This window comes from Danio aesculapii, chromosome 4 (genome assembly GCF_903798145.1).
Source record: "Danio aesculapii chromosome 4, fDanAes4.1, whole genome shotgun sequence".
Lineage (NCBI taxonomy): Eukaryota > Metazoa > Chordata > Actinopteri > Cypriniformes > Danionidae > Danio > Danio aesculapii.
Genome location: NC_079438.1, coordinates 47,085,230 through 47,103,565, shown reverse-complemented (window position 1 = coordinate 47,103,565; position 18,336 = coordinate 47,085,230). Strand labels below are relative to the sequence as shown.

Sequence of the window (18,336 nt, the reverse complement as noted above, 5' to 3'; positions counted from 1 at the left end):
GCCACGCACAACGGCCTCGCTACCTCTGAACACTGGCTCAGGCTCAAAATCAAAGACAATGTCATTGGGGTGGGAGGACAGAAGGGGGCTTGAGGTCCGTGTTCGGTTCTTCCTCAAGCAGCGGGCTGGGTGTTGCGAGGGGGCTGCAGGGGGGAGAGAGACAGACACGGGATCACTGGCCCCCGAAGCTCAGGTGCACCTCCAGTCACCCACTACCAAAAATCCTGTGTCTACTCTCAGACATTGTTTACAGATCATCAAGTGGATTCTAGGTGACACAGAGCCAGTCTGTCCTTCTAGGGATAGTTCAGCCAAAAATGATTGTTCGGTTATCATTTATTCTCCATTGTGTTGATATGTAGCTTTGATGAGAACGTGTTTATTTTGAAGGCACGAAACTGTAGGTTTAATAGTCTTTTTTGCACTGGTGCGACCTTGAAAGTCAGAATAGTGAAGCCAGAATATTTTGATCACCCCCTGGTGGCCGGCTGCAGTATATGTCCTAAACCCCACCCTCTATATGTAAGCAAACGTAATGTGAGTCAAATTCAAAAATCTTATTACAATAGAAACGAAATTCTTCCTTATTATAACCAAGTGAAGCGAATATATCCTGAAATGTGAAGCCAAAACATTTCAATTGCCCCCTGGTGGCTGGCTGCAGTATAGGCCACAAATTCCACCCTCTATGTACACAAATGGGATGTCAACCAAATTTAAAAATCCTATTACACTAGAAATTAATTTTTTTTCCCTATTGTGATTGTGTATTGCAAATATCCTGAAAAATTAAGCCAAAACATTTCAATTGCCACCTGGTGGTTGGCTGCAGTATCGGTCATAAATCCTGCCCTCTTATTTAAAAGTGTTCTAACATCTTTGGTATTAGGTTGTGGTTTAATTTAATATAAAGAGGGTGTGGCATCATGACTGTGCATTTTATTCTGTAGGAATTTGGGGGCGGAGTTGTAATCACTACTGCATAAACTCTGGCTCCAAATCATGTCATTGGCGCAAGATGGCAGCTGCCACAAAAGGTATATTTCGGCTTCACTTTTCTACTGTGGAGGAAAGTGGAGATGTGATTTTTTTTTTACAGTCTATGATAGTTACAAACATCTACTAGGCTCTAATTGGTCATTGAATTGTTTTCTTTCTTTGGGAGACAATAAATCTATTTGTTTTGTTTTAATCTTTGAAACTTTTGTTAACATTTTATGTTTACAGTTATATTACACACTACATGAATAGTAATATCTGAAGTTGTATAAAAGGTGCAAGGGCCTAATTTTTACTCCAATATTCCATAAATGATTTATTTTTTACATTTGTTTTATGGAAAAAAGCAACTTGAACATTCTTCTAAACATCATCTTTTTGTGCTCCACATAAAAATAAAGCCAAAGGAGTATGAAATGTGAGTAAAAGATAACCGAATTTACATTTTTTGGTGGTGAACTACTCCTTAAACAAAGTATTCATATTCTTGGGACATGTTTTGAGGAAGCAGAAAAGACAGGGGCAAGTTTGAGAACATTGATTAGGATTTAGTAGTTTACAGCAGGCCGCTAGTGATAAAGAAAATGGCAGAAGCACTTCACAAAGCGGACAGGGGAGAAAAAGGCCTGTTTGTCAGCTCTACTAGCAGGCAGAGTGAAATGGATCAGCTGTCCCAAACTTCTAAGGCCAATGACACAGAGATAGCACAAAGACATGGGATGACGGAAAGCCATTTGAATTCAGTGTGTCTTAGTGTATGTTTCGTAAAACCCTTACCTCCATCTGACCTCGGTAAGCCTTGATCACGAATCAAATCCTGGATGGAAATAACACAGATTAGCAAGGACTAAGGGGAGATTTGGTGCCTTTTGGTTCAGGGTACTACAAACATATCTTATAAAGTTAATATTAATAATTTGTAATAAAATTATACTTATTTAAAGCATAATATTTACAGTATTCATTTTTCTGAAACTCCTTATAGAAGAAAATTCCACCTACGTTACAATTATTCCAGAGGGATTGAATCTTTTTGACTAAAATATTATTCTCACATCAATGTTGACCGGCTCAATAGTGTTGATATGGACGTTAGGGGCCGAGGACGAGCGATCCCTCTGGCCAAACTGGTTACGGTGGTCCTCCTCTCCAGGTCTAAAGGATTGCGGGATAGGGATGGATTTGGACGGGGACACAGTAGGATGGCACAGAGAACTGGAGGAAAAAAAAAGACAGAAGAGCACAATGACATTCTACATAGTTTGTTTACAATACAATTTTGGTTCTGATACCAAGCCTAAACCCCAATTATTTTTCCCCAAGGGCCCAATTATGTAAAGCAAGCCAGGTGGGGGGCCCAGCTAAACTTGTTCATGTTGGAATTCAAATTAATAAATGCCTCAGACAGGTGAGTGGGCTTGACAAACCACTAGTAGAAATACAGTCTTTAATATTTCCGACACTTTAACCGACACTTGCACCAAACAGTGTCTTACAATCACTTTAAATCCCCCCCAAAATTGAGCATTTAATAAAGTGTGCCTCACACAGGTGAGTAATATTGACAAACCACCTGTCAAAACACTCTTCTCTCTATAAAAATGTGTATTGTGTATTGCCTCTTCTTGTTGAAGCGCTGAATGCCTCCTCAATTGTAATTCGCTTTAGACAAAAGTGTCTGCTTTATGACTAAATGTAATGTTTTCCAAGTATTTTTCATGATAAGTAATATAAAGTGTTACAGACAAAATGAATATAAAAGTTACATATACACATTCCTTCAGCATTTAACAACAATTAAAGCTAAAAAAAACTAATTATTAATCACGAGGATGTGTAAAATGCTCACATTTGCACTCTATTGACCACATATTAGAGAAGTTGTAACTCTGATATGTTATTATGAAATTATAACTACTATAATTATTACATATTAATATCATATAACATGCAATGATGCTAAATAAATCTTACCCAGTAGATTCGGATGGTGGTAGCGAGGGGCACATCTCTGAAATGGGTGTCGTGCCCTCTGATGATGCCTCCTCCTGGGTAATGGGGTGGTGCACCAGAAATTTTGATGCCAGCAATAAACTAAACAACAACAAAAAAATATAAAGGACAATGACAAAAAGTTCAAATAAATGACTGAAACTTAATGTCTTAGATGGCGAATATAAACTAGTGTATATTAATTAATTATAATATTTCCAAACTTTATTTTACTGAGCATCTCCCCCCCCACCCCTTATGAAGAAGGGAAAGATCTCCCATGAGCACTCACTCCAGCTGATCATAGTTGACACACATGAGCGGGACCTCAGTGCTGCAGCGCTGGTGAAACTTATAGCCACACGTCTGACAGCGGAAGCCTTGAAACAACAACTTCCGGCAAAAATCACAGAAGGCCAGCGTGAAGAAGGTCTTTCGGACCTGTCGAGTATGAAAATAATGCTCAGGATGCTTCCAAAACACAAAATTCCATCCTTTTAGGTTATTTAATATTTAGTTTTGTGATCTGTTTCAGCATACTCACAAAATTATGGGTCGTCAATGGCACATTCTCTAAAACTTCAACGTGAAGCTCTTCCCCCGTCAACCAGGAAATGTCTGTGTCCCAGCCAATGGGCTTTTTCTCTCTAGAATAGGCAGGACATTTATTAAGTATGGGTAAGACTGATACCCTAAATGTTTTGGTGCATCTAAAATTACATACTACAATAGAATTTGAGTGGACTCCATGACCGTTAGTCATGTAATAGTATGCGTTACATAGTGGTCCCCAACCCCCGGGCTGCGGGGGTTCAATTGGTACTGCAGGGTTTTAATTAGTACCGGGCCACACAATAAATCCTTAATTATTTTCATTTTATTTATATAGAGTCTGAACGATCTTTTAATCTGAAGAATCTTTTACTTTGAAAAATGACCATATTCTCCAAGCTACATCTCGGTCACTTAATCCTGAAGCTAGCAAAAACAGACGTCTTTGAAAAGTTTCTTTGCGAAAGGGAAAAGGCCCAGAGAAGGACCCACAAATTGCTAAGGAATTGATCTGCATCCCACTTGTCAACAAATCGGGTGAATCCAGTATGTCTCTGTGCAAGAAGATCAACTGCTGGAGATCGCAAATGATAGCGGCTTTAGGGGCCGTTCGCATATCGCATCTTTTCCGTGCACAAGTTTGTTATTTCCATTGGAGGCCCATTGTCAGCTTGTCATCCTGAGAGAATAGTTGATGGTCGTCTAGCAATCTACGTAGAACCAACAACCACCCCATCCCCATATTGAAGTGTCCATTGAACATGCATTTCAGATTTATGGCCATTAAAGCAGTGGGTCATCCTGGTACTTTGGCTCTCTTACTGATTTTCAAATACTATACATTTTTTTTAATGTATAATGTATTTGTTTGATTTTTATGACAATTAAACAAACAAAAACAATATGAAAACTAACAGGAACAATTAATATAAAGAATAATCATTCAAATTCAAAAACATCATATATTGACCATATGTAACATTATACTATGCATAATAACTATAAGAGAGTTTACTGCCATATCAGCCTCTCTGGCTATGCCATGTTAAAAACAGATAATTACTTTATGATTATTATTTTAATATTATAAAAAAGGTTTAAAGCAATAAAAAGACATCAAAAGCAATGAATAATGCATAAAATAAGATCAAAATCTAAAATATTTTGATAAAAATTATACCATTATTGATGGACTCATATTTACAAATAATTCCTTTAAAGTCTCTTCAAGTAAAAAATGGTCGTCTGATAACATTTAAACAGGGCGTTCTAAAATTATATGTATAACAGTTTGTTTGCTATTGGAGGAAATTTTGAAAGAAATTATCCTAATATATATTATAAACTAATAATATATTTATGTTATTTATGTATAATATAATTAATATATTTATGTATAATAATTTCTGTTTAACGGAGAGATTTTTTCAGCACATTTCTATACATAATAATTTTAATAACTAATTTCTAATAACTGATTTATTTGATCGTTGAGATGATGACAGTAAATAATATTTGACTAGATATTTTTCAAGACACTTCTATACAGCTTAAAGTGACATTTAAAGGCTTAACTAGTTTAATTAGGTTAACTAGGCAGGTTAGGGTAATTAGGCAAGTTATTGTATAACGATGGTTTGTTTTGTAGACTATCAAAAACAAATATAGCTAAAAGGGGCTAATAATATTGACCTTAAAATAGATTTTAAAAAATTAAAAACTGCTTTTATTCTAGCCGAAATAAAACAAATAAGACTTTCTCCAGAAGAAAAAATATTATCAGACATACTGTGAAAATTTCCTTGATTTATTAAACATCATTTGGGAAATATTTAAAAAAGAAAAACAATTCATAGGGTGGCTAATAATTCTCACTTCAACTGTATATATATAAAAGTCTTGTGTGTCCAATACAGCATCTTGTGTACATAACTAAGTGACAGTTTATCAAATACTATGACAATTCTGACATAATACTCCGCTCACATACTGTTTTTCGCATACTATGTATAAGGGAAGTTTGCAATTTTTAGACACAGTGATGGTAATGCAATGGTTCTTACCCATCCTGAACCCTATAGACTGCACAGCATTCTGGGATCAAGCCTCGCATCATCAGAGCCTTCTTTAAGGAGTCTCTGACTGTCATGCCACAACGAGCTGGAACCTGAAACACACACACAAATTATTTTCTCAAGCAACTTTATTCTCCTTACAATGAGACTGTGGTTCATCTGGGGATGTTTGGATTCTTGATTTCTTCTCATACAGCCATTTCTCTCTGCTAAACCAACAGAGACAAGCTGAGCAGATAATCAAAATAAAAGGGGTCACCTACATTTGCTCATTCCCATGGACTCTATTGCTCTACAATCTGATCTGGAGTAGAAATTCCTTCTGAAATACCCTTTTTAAAGCCCTGCCGGATGTCTTACTGTGAAAACTCATGCGCAAATATTTTGACTATCTCTGTTAGAGACAGAATGTTTTAAATAGAGCTGTGGGCAAAACATTCAGTGTTGGGTGTAATTAGTTACAAAGTTTCCGCTAAAAATCAGAAAGGGATTACTTTTAATTTGCAGGTCATTTAATTACTTATAATGTACTTGCCTTAAATACTGTTTCTACATCTAAAACTGTTCTGCATAAATCCATTCAAAGTAAGTAAATGTATTTTGTATTATTTAAAAATATATTTTACTATAAAATATGTCAACTATAAAAAGTTACATTTATCATGATGGTTGCACATGCTTAATACTTTTTAGTAATTAATTAATAACAATATAAGAGAGAAGGAGAGTGTACATTTATATAATAGTGTAAATATATACTGTGTGAATATATATATATATATATATATATATATATATATATATATATATATATATATATATCCACATACATATATATATATATATATATATATATATATATATATATATATATATTTTTTTTTTTTTTTTTTTTGCAAAATAACTAGATGTTGTTCAACTAAAGAATGTTAGACTAATCCAACAATTGCACATGCCTATAAAGCAAAGAAATAAGGAATTTGTCAATATGTGGTATTTATGAAATATGGAGTAATTAATGTGAAACATTTTGAAGATTTGAAGTGTTACGAAAAATAAAACTAAAAGTTTCATTCACTCATTCATTTTCTTTTCAGCTTAGTCCTTTTATTAATCAGGGGTCGCCACAGCGGAATGAACCGCCAACTTATCCAGCATGTTTAACGCAGCGGATGCCCTTCCAGCTCCAACCCATCACTGCTACTCACTGCGCCACTAAACGTCTCTATTTGACTAATTAAGTTTACTTTCTATTGTGTATTTGTGTTTAGATTTATATGAATTTTAAGTCTTATTAACTCAAGTAATTAAATTAGTTATTGAGTAATTACAAAGTAAATAGAAAAGTGATTTAAATACAATTGTAATGATGTAAGTAGCTATTAGTTACTTTTTTCAAGTAACTTATTCAACACTAAAAAAATAACAGATAAAATGCACCAAATAAAATAGTGCTGAGCAAAAAAATGATCTCATCCAAAATCACAGTTTGTGTTGTTTTGTATAGTTTTGTTCCTATGCATGTGCGTGTTTCACATATACATGATAAATATATATAACACACAAATGTTTATGTTGGATACGATTAATTGCAAATCATTTTAGCCCTGTGCTAAAATAAAATTAAGATCCAGTGCATAATATTATATATATTATATTATATAAAATATTTACATACTAGAAAAATATTAATATTTCCAATGATCTTAAATTCTCATTTAATTTTTATGTATTTATTAATTTTAATATTTCCGTTAACGCTGAATTTTACAAGATTTTTAGTGTAAACAACTCAAATTTGGATTTCTATGGCTTCAGAGATTTTTGTTGTATAATTGTAAGGACTATTCATATAGCATATTTTGTATTATTTTACTGTGATATAGAAGAAAGAAGTTATAGTGCTCAACATATACGAGTACACCCCTCACAAATCTCTCATTTAAATTCATATTTTCTATAGGAAGCTTAACAATATTATATTTGTGCATATACATTAGATTAGTCAGTACTGAAGCCAAATCTGGAGCTTATCTATCAAAATAACTTATGATAACGGTCCAAAATTAGTACACACAAATTTATGTTAGGGATAAATAGTAAATAAAACATCAAAAAAAGAGCAAAAAACAAGAGAAACAAAAAAAGTGTAAAGATTTGTCGAAATGTTGTAGTTTTGTAATTTTTTTTTTTATATTTCGCATGAATTTAAATTTATTATCTTTCTATTTCTAAAGATGTTCAGTGACTAATATATATTTTAAATAAATATATCTGTTAAATAAATCTGTTTTGTTCAAATCCACCAAAATATATTACATAATATTCACTGAGAAATGGATCAAAATATTCATTTTTAAAACGGAGTGTACTTAATTACGATGAGCACTTATTTAAATACAGCCAGCCCCAACTCACCACTGTCCTCTGTTTGTTGGGCAGGAAGACCCTGACGATGGGTTTCTGGGGCGAGCGGGGATTGCCTCGTGTTGCGTCAGTGGGCATCTGCAGGACAGCCAGGGTGTTTGGGGCAGCGGGGGCGCTCTGAACGCCCTGTCCCTTCACGTCCAGCAGGGTGGGTGTCGGCGAGGAGCAGAACTCGGTCCCGTTCCCAATAGCTTCCAAAAGCTGCTGCTCCCGCTGCTGTAATGCATCCAGCTTACTAGTGTACTCCTCATAGGCCTGTGGTATGGAGGAAATACACCATTAATAATTTATGAACACGTTTCGCATAGATGCTCATCTTTTCAACCTGCAGAAGGATGAAGATCTGAGATTGTGCATTAGAATGGATGTAAAAAGGGAGGTCATTTTGCTGCTCAAACCAAAAGCTTTGTCAGTATTTATTAGTATTACTCAGTAGTTTCATATATGAGAGATTTCCTAAGGAAACAGCATCATACAATTTGTGTTCTACATAAATAAACAGTTTTCTCTCCCACAATCTCTACCATAAACCAAGAACATAAATGAAACTTGGAGAAAATGGAGTATAAATCGGACCTCCAAAGTGTTTAAAATGATTGATGTTAATATTATTTGTCTCTTAGTTTGTTTATTTTTGTGTTTGTATTATATTTTTAAAAAGAGGGAAATTTGTAATTACATTTGTTTTAAAATAATGCAGTTTTTCATTCTGCTATATCTAGGCCTGTCACTATATCTATTTTTGTTGTACACTATATTGCACAAAAATATATTGCGATAAACAATATTATTGTCATTTTAAGACCATTTTGTCACTCATTATATAATGCCAGAATAACAAATAATATCATCACAATGCAAGTACACTTCCAAAGAACACATATCATTTTATTCTTAAGAGTATTTCATTTAATTATAGTCATTTTAACAATCTGAAAAACAATGTGATGTAACAATGTAATAACAATGTGAAAACATATATCATAAATAAATTAATAATAATAAATGTGCAAGGTAAAAAGTAACAGAAGCTGCGATATCTGCTGCCAGATCTATTTTCATTTGTCAGACAGCCACATGAAAATATACTAAAGTAATAGTATAGTAAATACTATAGTGTTTTTTTAACCATACTGACACTGACACCTCCAATACAGATAAAGATAAGCATGGGACGATAACCAGTTTCAAGGTTTACCGTGGTTTGGAAAAGTCAAGATTTTAAAACCTCCCAAATTTTCTGTTACACCATTCCCACTGTATATGTAGGTTTTTAATTTTAGGACTATTTTATTTAGTTTTTGAGAGTCGATCATTTATTATTATTTAGCCTGACATGTTTACTGTTCCGAAACATTTTAAATGGTTCTTAAAATAAATTGTATTGTGTTCAGTGGGGAAAAAAAGGTGTGTTTTTTTTACACCGGCATTTAAAAAGAAGATATTTTAGAGCAGTAATCACAATAATGTATTATTTTTATCCAAGGTTATCATAACGTTAGAATCTTATACCGGCCCATGCCTAGATAGACATGTTGCACAATCAGCTAAAATGTTGCTAGAATCGTTCATTTATGTATGGGCGATATATATTGCATCACCAAAAATGATCGAGGTCATGTCCATGTGTTGTGCGATAAGTTGATATATTAATTATTGTGACAGGCCTACATAAAAATAAAATAAAATAAAAAATCTAAACAAGAAAGTTTCTCTTTTAGTTTGTTTTAAGTAAACTATTTTTTAATTAGCATAACAGGTACATTCATACAATTATTAGAAGAAAAAAGAAAATATTTTTTTATCTGTTTATTGAACTGTAGGGTAGTTTTATGGGAAAATAGAAACAAATATTTTTTAAATAGTCATATTTAAATGAGATTTTCTTTTAAAACAGATTTTAGAACAAATTATAATGTAATGTATCAAACAATTTCGACATTTTCAATCAATTCTACCACCTAATTTCTGCATTAGACTCTTTGCAGTGCATTTTTGGAATAATCGTTGGGATAATATCTTTAAATACTTTGAAATATTTTTTGAAAGCTCTTAAAAGATTTGGATGAGCAATTTTTTTTATTGTGACAACACAGTAGTTGGACAGAAAACAAAGCTAAAACTAGAGAGAAGGGGATGGGATCAGGAAAGGTCCACAAGCTGGGACTCGAACTCGGGACACCTGAAGCACAATGACACGGCACACTCCCCACGATGCTATCATTGCTGAAACCAGTTTTCTTTTTAAAACTGATATATTTGTTTTAATTGTAATGCTATTAATACTACCTATTTCTATTTTTTGAACTATTTACAACAGCAATGCTCAGAAACTAACAGGAGCCTGGATTACAATCAAAATCCGCCCACAGCCTTTTTATTCATTTGCCTTCCTGCGTACTTTACCCTACGTTCATTTCCTAGCACAAGTCACAAGATCACAAGAATAACAGAAATATAGAAGTAGAAAATGTACTGTGTCTTGGCTGACTGATTCTGTAATCAGACCACTGAAAATGCGTTATTAATAGAAAGGGGGGTTACTATAGTAAGACACCTTTAGATTATATCAATCAATCTTCAGCTTTATTTGCCTCCCTAAGGAGAAATTTGTCTTGGGCAATCGAGAGAACATTTAGTGACAAAACAAACATTAATAACATTGAGAAAACAAGATATCTCACCTCTAGATATATAGACGGTGGATTGTGTTCTCCTCCAAACTTATCTAAAAGGGCTTCTAGGTGCTCTTGAGTTAACTTAATCATCTGTTTAATGTTCCATATCTGCAAAGAAAACCAGAGTTAGCAAAACAATGCTTCCCTTTTAAAATACATTCCCTTAAATGAGCAAGTGTTTAAGAATAGACTTTCGAACTTCAGAACTAATGAGTGAGAACCTTACTGTAAATCGAATAAACACTCAATCGCTTGCTTGTCTTCGCTAAAGCTGCAAAAACTGACACTGGCGATGGTCATAGAAACTGTGATATAGTGATTAAGTATGAGGTGCGACATGATGAGTACAGACAAAGAGCTCTAGCAAAGAAGCAGTTTTGTAATGCCTTACAATTTTAAGCCGTTCATGGATTGTTTGTAAATATTAATGCTCTTATTTGTTAGAGCAACTTGACAGAGCAACACTGATTTAACAGTGTTGTGTTGGGGAGGGGGTATATTACTGTCTATAACTAATGGAAGGAGACATCCAGGACACTTTTTTATTTTTACAGTTCCTTTTCATGTCAAAAATGCATGCATGACACCCCCCAAAAAATAAATAAATCAATGAAATTTTAATTAGAATGAATGCATTTAGAACTAAATTATTGGTGTGGATGAGGTGGCAATTTGGGAGAGCACTATATACGTTGTAAAAAATAAAAAGTACAATCCTGCTGTGTGCGATATTGCCCAAATCATATTTTTATTGAAGATATTTCAACAATATTTTGCCGAGTGTGTGTTTTGTGCTGATATATTGGGTCGATTATGTCTGTCTTAGATTTAAAAAAAAAGAAATTTAATGAGAAATTCAATGATTTGTTCATTCAAAAAGGATTTGTACAATACGATTGATTCATTTAAACAAAAAGCAAGTGAATGTGTTCATGAATTGATAATTGAATCATTGACTTGCTTGGTTTGTTCAAGAACAGATTCATTTAGAACCGACTCTGTAACTATTATCAATGGCAAAACAGGGAAAAGGCAATGTTGTGTCTATAATGTGAAACTCAATATTAACATTGTTCAATGTAATAAATTTTGGGTTCCACACAATTCCTTCTTGTTGTCCCAACGTTCATTATTTTACATTGATTGGGGTTATTTTGTAGAGAAGTTTCTGCATAAATACAATACTGTTGAACCGAATAAATTTTTTGGTTTACGAATTTTATTTACGAACTAATTTTATAATTTTCTGTGGAATCTAACAGTATTGAGGTACAGAAATTCAATAATAATAATAATAATAATAAATAAATAAATAAAATAACACTTTATAGTGTATAGTCTTCATTGTATAAATAATTCAATACAAATAATTTAGCTCTATATAGACCTTCCATAACCTTTTGGCTTAAGCTTGCTTAAATTTTACAGTCACGGGTCTTAAAAACACATCCATCTTTCACTCTATTCTAGGGATAAACTTTACTATAATCTCAACATGATATTACTGATCCTGCAATGTGACTATTGCAGATTCACACATTGCGATATCGATGCTAAAACGGTATATTGTGCAGCCCCAATGTTAACTTAATCGTTTTTATAAATGAGTAAAGTGTACAATTAACTTGTCCCAAAACAATCTTTAAAATGGTGTTTTTTTCAACTCATTTTAAATAAGTAGTTTGAACAAGCAGCAAAAGACAATCTTATTTGAGTCTTCAACTGTTGTATAAAGTCATCAATGCATTGATTTGTGATGTATTTATATTCTGGAAACCAGCACTCTTGCTTGCTAACATATCTTATAGCCGGCTCACACTGTGCAATTTTTTATAATCCTGAACAATTGTAGCATGTCAGACTGCACGAACATGGCTCCCATGTCACACCGTAAGATATTAGCTGTCATAATGTCAGACTGAACCACAATGAAGATGCGCCAAACACGAAAGAAACCTCGCCCGGTGTTTGACGTCATCAATCCGTGACGCTTTCACTATTCTGTGTTCTGAAATGAATCCTCATGGCAAACATAAACAAACTGTAGCCGTAATTGTGCACACAGTGTGTCTCAATAATAAACACAGAAAGGAAAAAAACTGTATTGACATATGTCATATGGATTGCGTCATCAAATTTGGCGCTCCTATTGGTTCTTGAATTGACACTCATCGCAGCTGTTGTCACATTGCAGGAAAGTGTCTGAAATCTTCATCAGAACTTCATCGAGGAAAAATCTGATTGCAACAGCCATTAAGCGGCTGTCTGTGTACATGTCAAACCTATGATTAAAGATCACAGATTTTAGCCTCGGATTTCAGGAAACTTTTAGAATTTCCCAAATTTGTCTCAGATGACAAAATCGGGGCTGAAATCGCAGGGCTTTAGAAATACACCAAACTAAAACTTTCTTTGCTTTCATGAACTGAATCATAGAACTAACTAATCAACTTCATCACCAAGTGAATTTTACAAATGACAACAAAATAAAGTCAGCAACAACATTTACGGAATTAATCCCAGGTAATAAATATCACACAACCCTAATACAACCACATCCATTATGATTATAAAATTCACCCACTTAATTCGAAGTACCACAAAATTACAGCCTATTTGCAACCAGCAGCAAGCAGTTGCTCAAGGAAACGTGCAAGCAATGTACTTGTTTCAAAAAGCCAATAAACATTTTTCAATTTTGCCAAGCAATACAAGCAGTGGCACCATAAAATACTCCCAAGTTCACTGGAAAACGTCCCAGCCAAGTAAACACAATCTGACAGCGCTACAAAGCTTACAAGCAAACTTTATTATGATCGCCAATTTGGAGAAACAATTTTCCAGCAGACTTGTCAAGAATGTCTCTACGCCCCCTTTGAAATTGCACATTTAAGTGCATCTAACTTTAGGTCTGATTAAAAATCCTGCATTCCAAAAGTCAAGCTGCCACTTGATTTCTAATCAACGGTGCAGATAAACTGGCTCTACTAGTCAAATTAGTGCAAGAAAAGACTGAAAGGCAGGCCCATTCTCAGTAGTCTTGCCAGTATAAACTCCTGACAGGCAAAGATTGCTGACAGTTTCTTAAACAGACGTTTGTTGCAAGCCTTTCTTTAAAGCTAACCCCGTGTGGTAATAGACTGCGTGTTTCCAACATGATGCAACATAAGCAAGACAGTTTAAAATAGCTCAATACAGTGAAATATTTGCAGCCAACCACAGCTTCTTTAGAAAGGAATAGTTTACCGAAAAATGAAAATTCTTGCTTAATCACCTTTGAGTCCTAACTTAACGTAATTTTTGGTGCAATTTTTTTTTGTTGCTTGTTCAAGCTACTTATATCAAATAAACTGAAACAACACAATTCTTTAGATTTCTTTGGGACAACTTAATTGTTTTATGTTTAATGCACTTGAATTTACTAACTAGGGCTGCACAATATATTGTTTCAGCATTTCACAATGTGTGCATCTGCAATAGTCCCATCGCATAGACATGCAATGTTGAGTTGACTTCGCAGTTTACATATACAAAACCATAAAGCATGCACTGTTTATTTGACTTTTATCTTTGCTTTGTTACACTCATCTATGGATATAGTTTGTTTAATACATTTTATGCATGATTCACTGCCCTACAGAATCATCCCGATCAATCATCCAAATGAAAACGTTCGGTAAGACTTTGGACACATTGCTTACATGCTTGTTAATGAGATATAGGCTGCTTATCAGTACTTGTAAACTACATATTCTGTATGATCCCTAATCCTACACAATACCTAAATTACCTTTATAAATATTAATAAGAATTAAATTGGGAGATTATTGAAGCAAGTCATAATGTTTTGCGCAAAGCGAGAATTGAACCTTGAAATAAAGACTTTCCAAAAATCTCTTTCTAAATAGTGCAATTCAATCATTTGCTGGAATTGTATAGACCAGGGGTGCCCAAACTCAGTCCTGGAGGGCCAGTTTCCTGCATATTTTAGTTCCAACCCCAATTAAACACACCTGAACCAGCTAATCAAGCTCTTTTTAGGTATACAAAAAGTTCCAGGCAGGTGTGTTGAAGGGAGTTGGAGCTAAACAATACAGGACACGGGCCTACCAGGACCAAGTTTGTGCACCTCTGGTATAGACAGAAACAGTATTTTGCAATAAATAATCACAGAAAAGCTAAATATCGCAATGTCAGACTTTTTCTTGCAGCCCTATTATTAACGCATACGTGTAATATAAAATAAAGTCAGCAACAACATTTACGGAATTAATCCCAGACAATAAATATCACACAACCCTAGTACAACCACATCCATTATGATTATTAAATTCAACTCTGGTATAGACAAAAACAGTATTTTGCAATATATAATCGCAGAAAAATTAAATATTGACACCCTATTACTAACTCATAAGTGTGGTCTATCAATATCAGGTGGTATTTTGGAAAATAATGTAGAACAACTTTAAAATAATTTCACATTGTTACTTTTGACCATGTCAGGGTGGGTCAAAAGTAACAATATTTGATAGATTTACTAGATTAATCTTGTTAATTTAAAATATATATATGACTACGACCTTGTTAATGTTAACTGCAAACATATTTTTTTCTTAATTTTTGTAATACAAATACTAAATTGCATTTTCGTATTTAATTTCAGCTCCATCAAAAGCAATCCAGCTATGCAAAATGGTACAATTTCCTACAATTTTTGAATATTGTTAATTATTATTGGCATTAATGTATATTTATTATTATATTCATTAATTTGATAAAACATATGAATCAAAAGACTGCAAACTCTAATGTGGAAGTGAATAAATGTATGGCTTTTATATAACTCTTGCCATTTAAACCTGATTTCAACTGGAAAAACTCAGAGATTGCAAACTTAAGGATGTGTTATTGTACTAAATAACCTGTGGATTGATCATTAATGTGATGCATGAAAAGAGAAACACAACTTGTACACTACAATAGTTCACTTTCTGCTCTTAAAAACTGATATTTGGACCTAATTGTGGGACATGGTCCTGAAATCATATAATATGTGGCAACTCCATCAAGGGTTGCATGCTGAATGTGCGGCTATAGCCTGGAAAGCAAATGTAGTCAGGTCTTCGAGAAATTCGCTTTGTTACTTTCATCCCACGTTACTTCCGTCCCTGCTCTCCTCTAACTTAATCTATTTCCATTGGGGCAACATTAATGAATTGTGTTGAACATTGCATTTTTATGTGAAATTTTGAAATACTGGTTGCTTTTTTCTCATTTATTTCACAACATTACACAACATCATAAAAAATAGTCCATATGACGTATATTACAAATCTTTCAAAGTCATATGAATAATAAAATAGGCTGAAAATGAAATCATTATTTAATGAAAGGATATATATGAGAGATCTGTTTATGAATTGGATTGATCAAGTTCACTTAAAACAACCTGTGATGCTTAAAAGCCCACAGGAGATAAAGATGAGTCATAAATAAATAAAGCTTACATATTAACACATCATATATCATTAATGATGCTTTTGAATATTTTCAAAGCGTAAAACACCATTGCATTCTTCAAAACTGCTCAATTGGTTTTGTAACTACATCATGAGAAAATGATGACAGAACTTTTCTTTTGCCTGATCTATTTCTTCTATATTCATGTCAATAAATGCAGACGTTAATATAAAAAGAATAGGTTGTGTATAATCAGACAGTACAACACTGTTACTCTGGCCAGCAGTAAAATTAATCTAATTACCACTAAGCACTGCTATAATGATAACTTACACAAGCAGCTCTTTAATCCAACTAGTCTGGCAGCAATATAGGTAAGCTGTTTCCTGAATAACCAGGTTTGTGACCTGTTCCATGACGGTGTAAACTTTCCAAATTAAACAAAATGAATGGATGCCTGTCTGCAAAAGCCAAGTTGGTAGCAGCGTTTTGAAAATGGTTTCTAGATAGTCTAAAAAGGAAAGAAAATCAAAAGAGTTTTTAAATATAGCTGATGGTTTCCAGATAGCCGGAGAAGAAAAGAAAACAGCAGGAATAAGAAGCATTTGGTTGGATAAACCAGACTGAGAAACATAAAATAGCTCATTTAGGCTTATAGACAGTAGACAAACAGCTGCTACTGTAGTTGGTAATACCCACTTAACGTGGTTTCTGAAACCTTGTATGTGGTTTAAACTCAAGTTTCAAAACACAGGTACTAATTTAAACTTTTATATCTGCAGAGTGCAGAACATAAAATAATTGATACTTTATTATGTCACTGAAAGTTTTCTGAAGCTTAAATGCTTTTTATGCTCAAGTCTGGAATTGCATCAGGATAAAATTAACATAATAGGCCTAGAAATATTTTGAAACACAGTATATGTACATATATTTTAGATTAAATGTTAGCTGAAATGTTCCTAAACACTGCTTCCGATTGGATAAATCATGTTTTGGAATGTAGTTTTAGCTTGTATACTGTTTTTTCAGAAACTAGGCTCCAAACTAGTCGACCATAATGCAAACCACAGCTACTAACTTAAACTTTGTTCCTATAAGGTGTAGAATGTAAAACAAATGACACTTTTATAATGCACATCAGTCAGATAACTATCTGGTTTCTAGCTGCTAGACGTCAACAAACCAACCACTGGCTGATAATACCAGCATATGGTGGTTTGTGACATGTAATAGAAGGTCTGGTCTGATTGACCATGCTCCAGTACAAGCTACTACTAACTTAATGTATGTTCCTGCAGGGTGCAGAATGTACCCATGAAATACCCCAGTGTGTAGCTACATCTAACAGCAAAAGGCCCCTTATATAGCTGGCAGCATAGGTGGTTTGTGCAGACAGACAGCTGACAGCTCAGAAAAAAAGAGATGCACGTTGCAATAAATTTGCAAGGGGTAAAAAAGAATTCGCAAGACTCAATGCACGAGCACAATGACATCACTGCAGATTTAAATGTAAATGTAAATGCATTCGACTCGCAGCTCGCGCCAGCTGCTGACACAAAGAAAATAAAACAATGCGCGTTCATTTGCCCCATTGCATCTGTAGTTTCTCATTACTGAGATGCATTGCAAGGTGGGATGTGTAGCATGCACGTTACTGTATGCAACGGGGATAATAATGCCATTGAAACACGAACAGGCCTTCTGATAAACATTGGCTCAGAGAACTGCACTGAGAGAATTATAAATGGCGTCATTCGGAAATGCACCTTGCGAAAATGCATAAGCGCACTATACAAGATCTGCTCGATTATACATCAATTTCCGTGCATCATCTCATTCCCCTGCAATGCATTGCATCCCCCCCGCGATCTGTATTACAGCCGGTGTTTCCTGAACATCTCCATCCAACCCAGCTCCGCTCATCAGCCGAGCTTTCCTCCAACCCTGATTCCCCCCCATTGTACCTCCTCGGGAATGCCCTGTTGACACTCGGGGATCGCCGCTTCTCCGGGACAGGCGGGTTCGAGCCCCGCGCCCAGCTCGTCCAGTCCCGGGTCCCGCTCCGGATCGCGGTTCATGGTGTCTCCGTTGAAGACGGGCGGTGGGGACTCGGCGCTGCTCAACGCCGCCATTTTAAACCACGAGAA

General features: G+C 34.5%; 1 protein-coding gene and 1 long non-coding RNA gene across 3 annotated transcripts in view; one reads left to right on the top strand and one right to left on the bottom strand.

Moving 5' to 3' along the window:
• Positions 1-8,146, top strand: part of LOC130223130 (uncharacterized) — a 26,035-nt gene extending 17,889 nt beyond the window's left edge. The window contains exon 4 of the long non-coding RNA XR_008836580.1: positions 8,061-8,146. This is a non-coding gene — a long non-coding RNA (uncharacterized LOC130223130). The remainder of the gene's footprint in view (positions 1-8,060) is intronic.
• braf (B-Raf proto-oncogene, serine/threonine kinase) overlaps positions 1-18,336 on the bottom strand; it is a 27,894-nt gene extending 9,558 nt beyond the window's left edge. Inside the window, exons 1-10 of one of the 2 annotated variants that reach the window (XM_056455857.1) lie at positions 18,154-18,336; positions 10,730-10,831; positions 8,037-8,300; positions 5,607-5,710; positions 3,536-3,638; positions 3,284-3,432; positions 2,974-3,093; positions 2,055-2,214; positions 1,777-1,816; positions 24-143 (exon numbers count right to left, since the gene is read on the bottom strand). In XM_056455857.1, the coding sequence (XP_056311832.1) occupies positions 24-143; positions 1,777-1,816; positions 2,055-2,214; positions 2,974-3,093; positions 3,284-3,432; positions 3,536-3,638; positions 5,607-5,710; positions 8,037-8,300; positions 10,730-10,831; positions 18,154-18,321 (1,330 nt within the window). In that variant the 5' untranslated portion in view covers positions 18,322-18,336. The remainder of the gene's footprint in view (positions 1-23; positions 144-1,776; positions 1,817-2,054; positions 2,215-2,973; positions 3,094-3,283; positions 3,433-3,535; positions 3,639-5,606; positions 5,711-8,036; positions 8,301-10,729; positions 10,832-18,153) is intronic. The other variant, XM_056455855.1, reaches the window with a different exon arrangement.